At 56.5% G+C, this 13,003-nt stretch overlaps 1 protein-coding gene across 4 annotated transcripts in view; it reads left to right on the forward strand.

Annotated features, from left to right (window-relative positions):
• CALN1 (calneuron 1) overlaps positions 1–13,003 on the forward strand; it is an 88,655-nt gene that overhangs the window by 24,536 nt on the left and 51,116 nt on the right. For all 4 annotated transcript variants that reach the window (XM_086858911.1, XM_023939044.2, XM_086858913.1 and 1 more), the window contains one exon: positions 6,567–6,691. In XM_086858911.1, coding sequence (XP_086715037.1) covers positions 6,567–6,691 — 125 coding nt within the window. The remainder of the gene's footprint in view (positions 1–6,566; positions 6,692–13,003) is intronic.

Raw genomic sequence — 13,003 nt, forward strand, 5'->3', positions numbered from 1 at the left:
AATAAACGCTGAAATAAAAATAAGGATGCTGTAAATTGTGGCACCCCAAGAGCTCAACACTGCTCCAGCAGGAAATGATCACTGGGATCTTCCAAGGAGCAGGAGCTTGCAGGGAAAGCAGCACAGGCTGGGATCTGGGAATTAAGGATGATGAGGTGCTCCAGAGCTCTGCAGCCTCCCAGCCCCGGGGTTTGCTCCCAGGGGATGTCTGGACAGACAGACGGACACACAGAGCACCGTGGGCAGCAGGGCTGCACGTCCCACGTGTCCAGGGCACTCCTGGTTCCTGCAGGAACGGAGCCCCTGGCACAACAATCCCTGCACCCTCTGTGACCACAGCCCACCCCGGGTTAGTCCAGCCAGCCTGCTGCTCCTGGCTGGGACAGGGCTCCCCTGGGCTCTGCTCACCCTCCCCAGCAGCCTGGGATCCTCCTGGGAGCCCCTGGAATCCTCCTTGGATCCTCCTGGGATCCTCTGGAATACTCCTTGGATCCTTTCTGGATCCCTGGAATCCCCTCTAGATCTCCTGGGATCCTCCTGGGATCCCCTGGGATCCCCTGGGATCCTCTCTGGATCCCTGGAACCCTCTCTGGATGCCCTGGAATCCTCTCTGGATCCTCTCTGGATCCCTGGAACCCTCTCTGGATGCCCTGGAACCCTCTCTGGATGCCCTGGGATCCTCTCTGGATCTCCTGGGATCCTCCTGGGATCCCCTGGAATCCTCTCTGGATCCCCTCTGGATCCCTGGGATCTGGGCTGCTGTGTCTGAGGACGCTTTTCCAAGGGAGCTGCTGGAGTTTGCAGGGGAAGTGCTGGGAGTGGATCTTGGTTGGAATCTCGCACTCCAGTCCACCCCAGTTCAAATCAAGTGATTCCAGTCTTGGGCTGCCCTTGTCTCTCATTCCCTTCTGCTCATTTCTGTGTGTTGGTGGCTCCAGCCCTCCCAGCTCCCAGGGAATTCTCCGTAGGATCCATCAGCCATGGCTTTAAGAAATAACCCTCCCCAGATGTCCCAAAGCCTCCTTTAAAGACGAGGTCTGGCAGAAGTCAGATTTATTGGGAGCAATTAACTGTCCTGCTAAGAGCCCTCAATGTTTTGGCATTTCATTAATAAGACGTAATCAACCACCAGGCTATTTGGAGTGTGTTATTCTGTCAAATCCGCTGTTAATTGTCATTATTTGATGGATTTCATGTTTATAATTACTGGTGTGTGACGCAGGGTGTGCTGTGAATAATCCATTGTGTATTGTTTTGTGAAGCAGGGTGCTGGGGGTGCCAGCAGTCGCTGCTGCTCGTGTCTCCAGGGCTGGTTTATGCCTGCCCAGGGCAGGGAACCGGGCAGGAGGGGATGAACAGCAGCTCAGAATGGTGCCCTGCAGCCAGGCAAACACTCAGCAGCTGTGAGTGGGGGAGAAGAGGGTTCAGGAGAGCAGGGAAAGGTGTTTGGGATGGCTTTTGGGGCTGGGGGTGCACGAGTGACATTTCCCCCCTGCTTTGATCAGCTCCTCAGCTCAAAGCTCTGGGATATTTTGTTTTTCTTGCTGTTGACGAGGACCTCGTTCCCATCATTGAGTTCTGAGCGATCTCATGTTGTACCCAGGGAAAAAACCGAGCTGAGCATTCCAGAGAGAGAGAATTGGGCTGGTTTTGTGTGTGAGCAGCCAGGGCTGCAGGGTGGAGCTGGTGTGAGGGGCTGGGCAGGGCTGGGCGATGCTCCAAAGCCTCTCTGGCACCCCTGAGCTGCTCTGGCTGCTCAGCTGATCCTGCTCCCTGCTTTGTCCGTCCTGGAGGAGCTGATTTCTGGGCAGGGGCCGGGAGGAGCCCCCATCCCTGCTGGCAGGGGTCCCTGCTGGGCACAGGGTGGTCCTGGCTCCCCCTGCAGCACAGACAGGATGGGCTGGGCAGGGAAAATGGGCAGCAGGTGAGCTGGAAGTGCTGGAAGCTCCTGGCCCAGGAGGAGCTGAAAGGCTCCAGCGTGGGGAACAATCCACCAGCAGCCCTGGGTTTCCACCCTCGAGCTCCAGCAGCACATCCCTGGGGCCAGGCTGGACCTGTCCCTCCTGGCAGGTTTGTTTGATCTCCTTTGCCATAAAACCCTCCAACTTTCATTCCCAAACTGATTTTTTTCATGTTTTCAGGAGAATTATTAGAGGAGAGAAGAGGTTAAAGATTTCTGTTGTGTTGCTGGCTTTCTTTTTTCACTTTCTAACATCACCTCAGGCTTCCCAAACCTGGAGGATGGAAATGTTTTACGAATCTTGGTTAAACACGAGCAGGGGCAGCAGAAATCTGGGGATTTCTGTCTGCAGAAGGTGAGGATGAGTTTGGGAGCTGAGAGGGGCTTGGCTGGAGGGGATTGTGGTGATCAGTGGTGCTGGTTCATTAATTGGGCTGTTTGGGGTGGGAAGGGGCTTTATCCCCCTGTGAGCTCCGCTCCTGCCCTGGGGACAGACACGGAGCTATGGGCTCCTCCTCGCAGCCCTCTCCTCCCGGCTCTTTGAGCTGAGGATCAGCCCCAGCCCAGCTTCAGAAATAACAATCAGCCATTTATTTCCCTGTTCCCCTGTGTGCTCACACGTGCAGCTCCCAGACAGAAATGTTGGATTTCGCAGCTGCCCTGGCACCCCCGGCGCTCCCTCTCCGTGCAATTCAAAGCAGCAGCGGTTGTTTGGAGATGTCTTTTCAGGTGCCCTTCTCCTTTTTCCCTTTGGATTTACCGTGGAAGGTGGGAAACAGCCCCAGCACAAAGCTTCTGAAGCTCCGAGCGCTTTGTAGCTCCCCAGCGCGGAGGTTTGCGGCTCCTGAGGTGCCGCACATTACACGAGCTTGTCACTCAGGTCTTGTGTTCTGCCTTGCAGAGGAGATTTTTTTTCCTTCCCAGTTACATCTTTGAGTGCTGAGAACGATCTGTTTGTGGGGGTTTTCTGCCCAGTGATCACCGTGAGGAGCTTTATTGCTGCTGTCCCTCCCCAGTGGGTGCCAGATCTGCATTTCCTGCCCGGTTTGGAGGAACTTTCCTTAGGCTGGTGCCAAGAAATGGTCAGCTGGAGCTCCAGTGCCAGGCAGGTGTGCAGAGGGCACGTGGGGACGTGATGGGTCAGGACTGGGAATGGTCCCTGGAGGTCAGTTTGGATTTTACCTGGATTTTAGCAGCAGATGTTCAGTGAAGCTGACGTGTGTGGGTTCAGATCTCGTGTTTGCAGCCCATAAATCCTTGTGAAAGGTTTCTGGGATCTGTCTGGACGGATTAATTTGCTGAAGATGTGTGTGGAAAAGCCGGGTCTAACTTCTGAGAGCCAGCCAGGGAGGTGGGAGCTCTCCTGTGTGAAGCTCAGAGGGATTTTAGGGCTCACTGCACTCTCAGCCTGCAGATCTGCCTCTCCCAACCTGCCCAGAGTGTCCAGTGCAGCTCAGCAGGAGCCTCTGCTCTCTCTCCTGTTTATAAATATCCCAAATGTGCCTTCCTGGGGGTTTGGGGCTCTGGGATCCATAAAGGTTGGGATCAGAGGTGAGGAAACACAGATTTCCTGCAGGACTGCCCTCCCTGCTCTGCTTTGGGACTTTCTTTTAAAGGAATTGCTTTAAGCCATCTTCTCTTGCTTTGTACTGCAGAGCGAGCCTGAGCCTGCTCAGCCCTGGCTCTCTTCACACCCTTAAGCTGAGCTTGATTAAACCAGACCCGGGCACTTCATATCTGCAGCTTCAGCCTTCCCACCTTGGCGAGCTCTGCATCCTCCCAGCTCCCCCCGAGCCCAGAGCAGCCCCTGGAGCCCTGCAGGCGGCAGCTCGGGCTCAGACTGCACTCCACGTGCCAAGTTTGTGCACAAAGTAAATTAAAAGAGAAAAAATCTTTAAGGCTATTGTTAGCAGCAGGGGAGTGCAGGTGACAAGGGACAAAGTGACTCTTCCCAGCACAAGGATTTTGTCTTCCCTGAACTGTGCTGGCTTCAAAGCAGCTCTGGGGATTTAGTCCAGCTCAGCCTTTCCCATGCCAGAGGTTAAGCCAGGCCTAACCATGGCCCTCAGCAGGGACAGAGGTGTGGAAAGGGACCAGGAATGGCAGTGGAGCCTCCTGGGGAGGCTGGTGGTGTCCCCTGGCTGGTGCCTCATGCAGGATCAGACAGTCCAGGAGTTTCCCAGGGCTCTGTTTGCTCTGCTGTCCCCTCTGGATGCAGCTGGAGATCACACAGCCTCCCTCCGAGGACAAGGGCAGTGCCTCACTGGGGAAAGAGGGATCATCTCCTTCTGCTCTGCTCTGCTTTCAAATATTCAATATATTCAAATTCAATATGTTCAAATACTGCTGTGCCCAGGGAGGAGCATCTTTAACACCGTCACTTCATCTGATGAATTTTTAAAGGCTTTGAAAGTGACCTCAGGGACTCCCCAGCCCCAGTTCCAGTTTCCCAACCATCTGGCTGTTCCTGGGTTTTCAATACATTCCTGTATTCCTTTCAGCCCTGGGAAAGGGCTGGGAGGACAAAGCTTGTGCTGGGGCTGCACTCCTGTGTGGCATCCATGGAGGTTTGCTCTCCATTCCTGCAGCTCAGACTGGCTCATCCCAGCCTGTGGCAGAGCTGGAAATCTCCATTTTCTCCTCTCCCCCATCCTGCCTGCTCTGTTTGACACCACAGAGATCGATATCCAGCTTGGGATCCTGCCAGGGTGCTCCCACCCCTGGGATCCACACAATTCCAGCTCCGTGGGGAGGGCAGACACAGGATCCATCCATGGATGTCGTGTGTTCCATGCCTGAGGCTGGAAAACCAGGACGGACTCCCCAGGATGGATTCCCGGGCATCCTTTGGGCTGCACATGGAAACTGATCCCAGTTCCATCCTGGAGAAGGATCCTGGGGAACCTTGTCCAAGAGCTGGACTCGATGACCCCTGTGGGTCCCTTCCAACCCTGGGATTACCCTGGGGGGGTGATGATCCAGAGAAAACAGGAATTGCTGCTGCCTGGATGGTCTGTGGTGGGCTGGAAAGGAATGAAGGCGGTGCCAAGGGCTGCAGTGTCTCTCCAGGGATCCCAGAGCTGGAATTGTGTTGGAGTGTCCCTTGGCCAGGTTCAGCTCCTGCTTCAGTGCCCAGCAGGTGTCAGAGGGAGCGACGTCTCAGAGTGAAACCCATGAACTGGCAGGGGTTGGGAAATTACAGATGTGCTTAATGAAACAGAACCCCTTGTTTACGTTTCTAATGTGCTGCTGGAGCGAACTGGCTCCCAAATAAAAATACTTAAAGTTACGATTAGGATTTATTTACATAATTACTGCCAGGGAAATTCCTGGAACGTGCTGAGCAGTGCAAGAGGAGCCTCCTGGCTCTCCCTCTGTGCTCGCCCGTGGCTCCAGGTTGCTCTGCTCCCGGGGGTCTGTCAGGGCTGTTCCCAGCCCGGGGAGGCAGGAAGGTTTTGTTCCCAGATGGATTTGTGTGTATTGTCCATCCATTTGGGTTATTGGCTGAGGCTGGGCAGATGCTGCTGGTGATGGTGGCGCTGGCTGGGGCACATTCCAGAGGTGGCACCTCCCTCCTGGGGCACAGAACCTGGGTGTCCCTGGGTGTCCCTGGGGTGGGCCAGCCTGCCCTGGCTCCCAGAGACACTGCCAGCCTGGCCTGGCCACTCCAGCCCCAGGGAGCCCCTTGGGTGCCTCTGGGGACTCTGCTGGTTGATTTCTGCTGGAAATGAGCAGTACAATAGGCCTGGGATGGGTTTGTGCTGATTGAATCCAGCCCTGGGCATGACAAATCTTCCTCTTAATATTTCAATTGACTTTGGCAAACTCTCCCCCTCCCCTAAATCACAGGGTGAGAGCTGCTGACAGCAACTCCCACTCCTGGCTGGGCAGTGCCTGCCCTTCCCTGGGGACCTGTGGGGTTTGCAAACACCTCCCTGCTCCAGCCTCCCCTGGAGCGGGGTTTTCCTCAGCTCCCACCTCTGGGAGATGGGAATGTTCTTTGTGGGGCCCTGCTCAAGCGTGGAGGTTCTCCCATCGCTGGGGGCTGGAGCTGGGGCCCTGCAGTGACAAACACCTCGCTCAGGGAGCTTGGCTGAGCCCTCGGAGGGGTCTCAGGGGTGTCCAGACCCTCCCATGCCTTGGGGAGTTGTGCTCTGGGCAGTGATTGGAGTTGTCCCTGGATCCCTGGCAGTGCCCAAGGCCAGGCTGGACAGGGCTGGGAGCTCCTGGGACAGGGGAAGGTGTCCCTGCCACGGCTGGGCTGGTTCAGATGGGCTTTGAGGTCCTCTCCAACCCAAGCACTCCACTATAACCTTCTACCTGCAGCGCAGTGCAGACCCCACCGCTCTCTGTAATTATCACCACGGCTGAAATCTGCAGCCTGGCTGTTGGGAAATCCTGTTTCCATAAGGCTCCAATGCTCCCCTCAGTCCTCTCCAGCAGCCAGGGGCAGCAGCTGCTTTGCTGTTTGTTCTCTCAGCTCCTGCCTGGCTCACCCCTCTCACACCCGACTGGGGCTCTGCCCCAGCCCCTCCTGCAGGCTCCATTCCCACGGAGCAGGGGCAGATGACGCCAATCCCCCTCTCTTTTCCCGTTTCCCTGGCAGGGAGAAGATGCCATTCCACCATGTGACAGCTGGCTTGTTGTACAAGGGCAATTACCTGAACCGCTCGCTCTCGGCCGGCAGCGACAGCGAGCAGCTGGCCAACATCTCCGTGGAGGAGCTCGATGGTGAGTGCTGCCCTGCCCGGGGCTGGGGGAGGCTCCTCTGCACCCTCTCCGTGCTGTCCATGCATGGGGGATGGCTCAGTGGGTCAGGGACACATCCCTGAGCAAAGCTGTGTTGGGAGCTGTGCCGTGCCTTTAGTCTCGGCTTTTGTCCTTCTGCAGCTTTTGGAAGCGTTAAGCCTGCGTTTTATGGGTAAAATGAGAAAATTTAGGCTCAAACTGTCCCAGAGATGTCTTTAGCCTTCCCTGGGACTCTGCAGAGCTGAGTCTGCTCTTCCCACCAGGTCTCACTTGCTTTGAGGCCTTCTCAAAGGGAGGCTCCTCTCCACGTCTCAGTGTCAGAGGGTGTATGGAGGCAGCTTGTGGCTTAAGAAGATGGGGAGAGCTCTAAAATCCCATTTTCCTGATCAGTGGTAGGGAGCAGAGAGCAGCCTTGGTCTGGCACTTCCATCAGGAAGGCTGTCCATGTGTGCTGCCTGCAGGGTCCCATCGTTTCCCCCTGGAGCTTTGGTTCCCCCTCTGCCCTGGCCCAAGAGGTGAGGAACTGCAAATCCATCCTCACTTCCCTTCCCTGATGGAGCTGCAAATCCATCCTCACTTCCCTGATGGAGCTGGGAATCCATCCTCACTTCCCTGATGGAGCTGGGAATCCATCCTCACTTCCCTTCCCTGATGGAGCTGGGAATCCATCCTCACTTCCCTTCCCTGATGGAGCTGGAAATCCATCCTCACTTCCCTGATGGAGCTGGGAATCCATCCTCACTTCCCTGATGGAGCTGGGAATCCATCCTCACTTCCCTTCCCTGATGGAGCCGGGAATCCATCCTCACTTCCCTGATGGAGCTGGGAATCCATCCTCACTTCCCTTCCCTGATGGAGCTGGGAATCCATCCTCACTTCCCTGATGGAGCTGGGAATCCATCCTCACATCCCTTCCCTGATGGAGCTGGGAATCCAGCCGGGCTGTGCCGGCTGGGGAAGGGGATCCAGGCTCGGTTCCTCCTGCCCCGGTGCCGCTCCCGGGCCGGGAGCATCGCTGTGTCCGCTCAGCCCAGCCTGGCCTGGGGAACCCGGGGGAACCCGGAGGAACCCGGGGGAACCCGGCGCTCCGGACCTGCGGATCTCCGCTAATTAGCGGCTAATGAGGGAAATTGGAGAAGGAGAAGCGAGAGCTGCTCCCTGGAGCCGTGTGTCCCCACATTGCGGGGGGACCGCTGTCCCCTCTCCCCTGTCCCCGGGGTGCCCGGAGCTGCTCTCCGGTGTGACCCGTGTGTTCACAGCCTCCTGCTCGGACCGAGATCCTTTCCTTCGCTCTGTGCCCGTCCCCAGCTCGGGGAGCTCCAGCTCCTCTTCCTCGCTGCTGGCACCGAGCTCACCCATCCCACCCGGCCAGGGCAGAGGAGAGGCTGGACCTGCCCTGCCGTGTGCCAGCAGCGTTCAGCCCCTGGGGTTTATATTCCAAATGAAGTCAGCAGCCTCCATCTCCCCGTGTTTTGTCTCTAATACCAGATCAGTGCCTGACTGTGCTGGTAATTGGGGAAGGTTCACTGCCCAAACCCCAAACAGAATTAGTCTTTCTGCCTTCAAGCATAAACTGTCTGAGGATGAGTAACAAAATGTTCTTCCTTGAGAAGTTAATGTCAGGCTATTGGAGCTCTTTGGATGGATCAAGCTGTGAGAGCTCGATGCCAATAACAGATTTGCATTTCATCTTCCAGGCTGGGGGAGAGATGCCAAAATTCTCCTTGGTTTCTTTTTCAATGAGATTTTGGTCCTGAGGGAGTTCCAGCCTATTGAGAAATTCCAGTCACACAGATTAAATTATGATAGGTTTGGAGCTGGAGGAGTTACTAGGAATTTTCTATAACGTTCCTCTGCGCTCAAGGCTCCAACAAGTGCCTGATCCGTTGGGTTCTTGCCAGCAGATTTCTTTTTCCCTGTGTCTGGCGCTGTGTGTGTCAGCACTGTTCACTTGGGAAGGGTTCCTGGGATGCTGCAGGGCACGGTGCTGCAGCCTGAGCCCGCTCCCAGCCCATCCCACGGGGAATAAACGGGAATTCTCCCTCTTCCAGCTGCAGGTGGGGGCTGGAGGAGAACAGGGAGAGCAGGAAATGGGAAAGGGCTCTGATTCTCAGGAATGTAAGGGGGAAGGAGCCCAGGGCTTGTGGTGAACGCTCCGAGTGCTGCTCTGCCTCTTCTCTGAAAGATTTTCCAATAGAATATTCAGAATCACAGGATGCCAGAAAAGTTTGGCTTGAAGAGACATTAAAGCCCATCCAGTGCCACCCCAGCCATGGCAGGGACAGCTCCCACTGTCCCAGGAGCTCCAGCCCCAGTGTCCAGCCTGGCCTTGGGCACTGCCAGGGATCCAGGGGCAGCCCCAGCTGCTCTGGGCACCTGTGCCAGGCACTGCCCACCCTGCCAGGGAACAATTCCTGCCCAATATCCCATCCATCCCTGCCCTCTGCCACTGGCAGCCATTCCCTGTGTCCTGTCCCTCCATCCCTTGTCCCCAGTCCCTCTCCAGCTCTCCAGGAGCCCCTTCAGGCCCTGAGGTCTCCCTGGAGCCTTCTCCATGTGAACAATCCCAAATTTCTCAGTCTGTCTCCATAGGGGAGGTGCTCCAGTCCCTTTATCAACTTCAGGGCCACCTGTGGCCTTGCTCCAATAATTCCAATAATTCCAATAATTCCAATAATTCCAATAACTCCAATAACTCCAATAATTCCAATAATCCCAATAATTCCAATAATTCCACGTCCTCCCCACGCTGGGGACACCAGAACTGTGTTCAGTTTCCCAGGTGAGGCCTCAGGAGAGCACAGGGAGTTTTTTCCCTGCAAAACTTTCCTGACTTGCAGCATCCATCTGCCATCCCCAGCTCCACTCTGGTTTTTTTTCCATGCTGCTGCCTCTGAGCACGCTGCTGGCAGCAGGGGGAGGCTGCAGAGGAGAGGTCACTCTGCTGAGGGGTGTTTGCTATTTGTGGGTCTGGAGTGGTGTGAGGGTGTTTGGGAGCTGTCACAAAGGGAATCTGCTTGCCCAGAGCTGAATCAGGAGATGCTGAACTTTGTAACTCCAGGGAAATACCAGAGCTGGAAGTGGCAGCTCATCCATGACCTGGCTCTGAGGGACTGAAGCATGGAGGGGTCTCAGGTGGATGGAAGTGCCATGTGCTTGGAGCTTTGTGTGCATGGAGTGGTAAATTCAGGCTGGAGGGGCTGTTCCACACACATTTTCTGTTGTTTGACATAAAACCATGGCAGAGTTTGTGCAGACTCTGAGCTTTCCACGTCCCTTCCAAGGCAGCTCCTGTCCTCACGTTCTGAACCATCAGGAGTATTTTTAATAAAAAATGCTGGATGGAAATAATCATGTCAAGGCTTGAGTCATCCACCTCCACAGGCACTATCTAAAGGGTATTGTCAGGAGGGAAAAACATTGCCAGAGTGGGAATATGACAAATCTCACCTGAAGGGAGGTGCAGGAGAAGCAGCCCGGGGGGAGAGGCAAGCAGGGAACCCAAACCTGAACCATGGCAGCAACATTTATCCAGGTAAACATCCCAGTAAATCCTTCCCTGAGGCAGCTTCCTCGGGAATCAGCAGGAGGAAATGCTGCTGCAGGGCAGTGTTGGCATCTGGTGCCTCACCTAGCAGGGGGCTGAGGGGTCTGTAGGGAATTTTCTAGACTGGGGGAGATTTTTGGGATTGTTGCAGTCCCTAATGTGGAGCTTGAGGGTGGCAATGCCAGGGTTTTGCCTGGTTGAGCTGGAGGTGTGAGCAGAGGAGCTTGGGGGGCAGGGGAACAGGAGCAGGAGTGTGGGGACATCCCTCTCCAGGAGCTCTTCCCATCATTAGCGAATATGAACCACAGCAGGTGCCTGATTTCTGCTTCTCCTTCCCAGCACCTCCCCTGGCACCAGCTCCCAGCTGGATCTCTGTTCCCTGGGTGTGGAAGAGATCCCTGAGCAGCTGCAGAGTGCCCTGAGGGGATCTGGGGCTCCTGCTGCTCCCCTGGAGCTGGGATCAGCAGCTGTCCCCTGCTGGCCAGCACGGCCAGGGGGCCAAGGGCCGGGGGGCTGCAGCACCTGGGTCTGGGCAGGGTGGCAGTCCTGGGGCAGGGACACCCTGGGGACACTCTGGGGACACTGGGGACACTGGGGACACTCTGGGGATGCTGGGGATGCTCTGGGGATGCTCTGGGGACACTGGGGACACTGGGGACACTCTGGGGACGCTGGGGACACTGGGGACACTCTGGGGACGCTGGGGACACTGGGGACACTGGGGACACTCTGGGGACGCTGGGGACACAGGGGATGCTCTGGGGATGCTCTGGGGACACTGGGGACACTCTGGTGATGCTCTGGGGACACTCTGGGGACACTCTGTGACACTCTAGGGACACTCTGGGTACACTGGGGACACTCTGGGGACACTCTGGGGACACTCTGTGACACTCTGGGGACACTCTGAGGACACTCTGGGGACACTCTGGGGACACTCTGTGACACTCTGGGGTCACACAGCACGGGTAAAATGGCCCAGCATGATAAACACAGCAGTGCCATCCTAACCCTGCCTCTGCCCGTGCAGCTGGGGGCTGCTGACGCTGCTCTGCACGCCTGGTGACAATCCCTGGGTGCTGGCAGCCCTGGCAAGGAGGGGACCGTGTCCTGCAGGGCTGTGACACCAGCCAGGCTCCTCTGGGGGTGTTGTTTAACAAATCCCTGGGATTGTGGCTGCTGCAGAGCTGGTTCTCCCTGCTGCTTTTGGGCAGGCTTGGGAAGATTCCCTGGCTGCTGTCCCTCTCCAGGGGCTGAGCTTTCCCTGGCACTTGAATCCTGCAGGTGGGCACAGAGGGAGAGGGCAGGGACAGTCCCTGCAGCCTCCCCAGCTGGGCACTGCTCATCCTCGGTGCTCCAGGTGGGATCAGGGAACGGGAGCAGCAGAGTGCTCCAGGAGGGAGACCCAGGGGACACAGGCATTAGTCAGTGGGCTGAGTCATGGAGCAGCAACAGGCTGAGCCTGCTGGGCTCCAGGGACAGGAAAAAGCACCTGGAAAAGGGGAATGAGGAAAGGAACATGGATCCCTGCACAGCTCCCCAAGCCCACGCTCAGTGCAAGCCCTGCGAGCATTAATGAAGTGGCTGGGACTGTATAAAGCACATTTGCTGTTTCCCAGAGCTCTTTTCCAAGGGAGGTTCATCCCCAGGGTCGCTGTTGTGAGTGGCCATGGCTGGAAATGGAATTATTTCTGTCTGCTATTGAGCTGTGGTGGGGTTTCATGTCCCTGAGTATCAAAGTGTGCCAGCACCGTGTCCAGGCTGCTGGGGACAGGAGCAGCTCTGTCCCTCCCTTCTGCCAAGCTCCTTCTGCCAATTTTCCAGCTACAGCTTGGAATTCCAGTGTGGATTTCCTTGGGACTTGGGAGTTCCGGGTATGGAACAGCCTCCCTAAAGAAATGATAAAATCTGGTGCAGTGTAAGTGTTCTGAGGATCAAACCAGAAAGGTTTGGGGTGGAAGGGACCTTAAAGCTCATCCAGGGATCCCAGGCTGCTCCAAACCCCGTCCAGCCTGGCCCTGGGCACTGCCAGGGATCCAGGGGCAGCCCCAGCTGTGCCAGGGCCTGCCCACCCTCACAGGGAATTCTGCAGGAATTCTTGGGTTGCAGGTTCCCATTTGCTCCAGCCGGCTCCTGGATGGGGAAGGGACGGTTCCCTGTCCCTGGGGCTGTGGCAGCTCAGCCCTGAGGGGGCTGCAGGGCCCCCCAAGGTTTGTGGGTGTCGTTCCCTGAGCTGTGCCAGGGGTGCAGGTGCCATTCCTGGGAGCACTGGCTGAGGGGAGACCCCTGCCCAGCATTTCCATCCTCCCTTACATCCCAAGCCCTGCACAGGGAGCCTGGACTCCAGCAGGTTGATTTCCCAGGGGAACAAAGCCAGCCTTGGGAAGGGCTCCAGGGGCTCTGCTCCCCCTGTCCCACAGCCAGGAATGTGTCACCTGGACCCCTGCCCCAAGATCCAGGAACAGGCATCAGCAGCATCTCCAAGGAGAGAGTCCTTGCAGCAAGAGAGTACAAATAAAATGGGATTGGCTGCCAACAAATTAAAATGACAGGGACACCATCTGGACAACAATTAAAGGGAGGGTTTGAGCTCCAGCTATGCTGACACAGTTTGGGAACGGGCTGGAGAGACAGGGAGTTACTGGGGGGGATGTTCAGATATGCCTGGGCAGGGCTGCAGCATTCCTGGATTGCTGTGGTGGAGATGGAGCTGTTTGAGCTGGAGAAAGGTGGATTTGGGGAGAGGG

The sequence above is a fragment of the Cyanistes caeruleus genome, chromosome 21 (assembly GCF_971803275.1).
Source record: "Cyanistes caeruleus chromosome 21, bCyaCae1.hap1.1, whole genome shotgun sequence".
NCBI lineage: Eukaryota > Metazoa > Chordata > Aves > Passeriformes > Paridae > Cyanistes > Cyanistes caeruleus.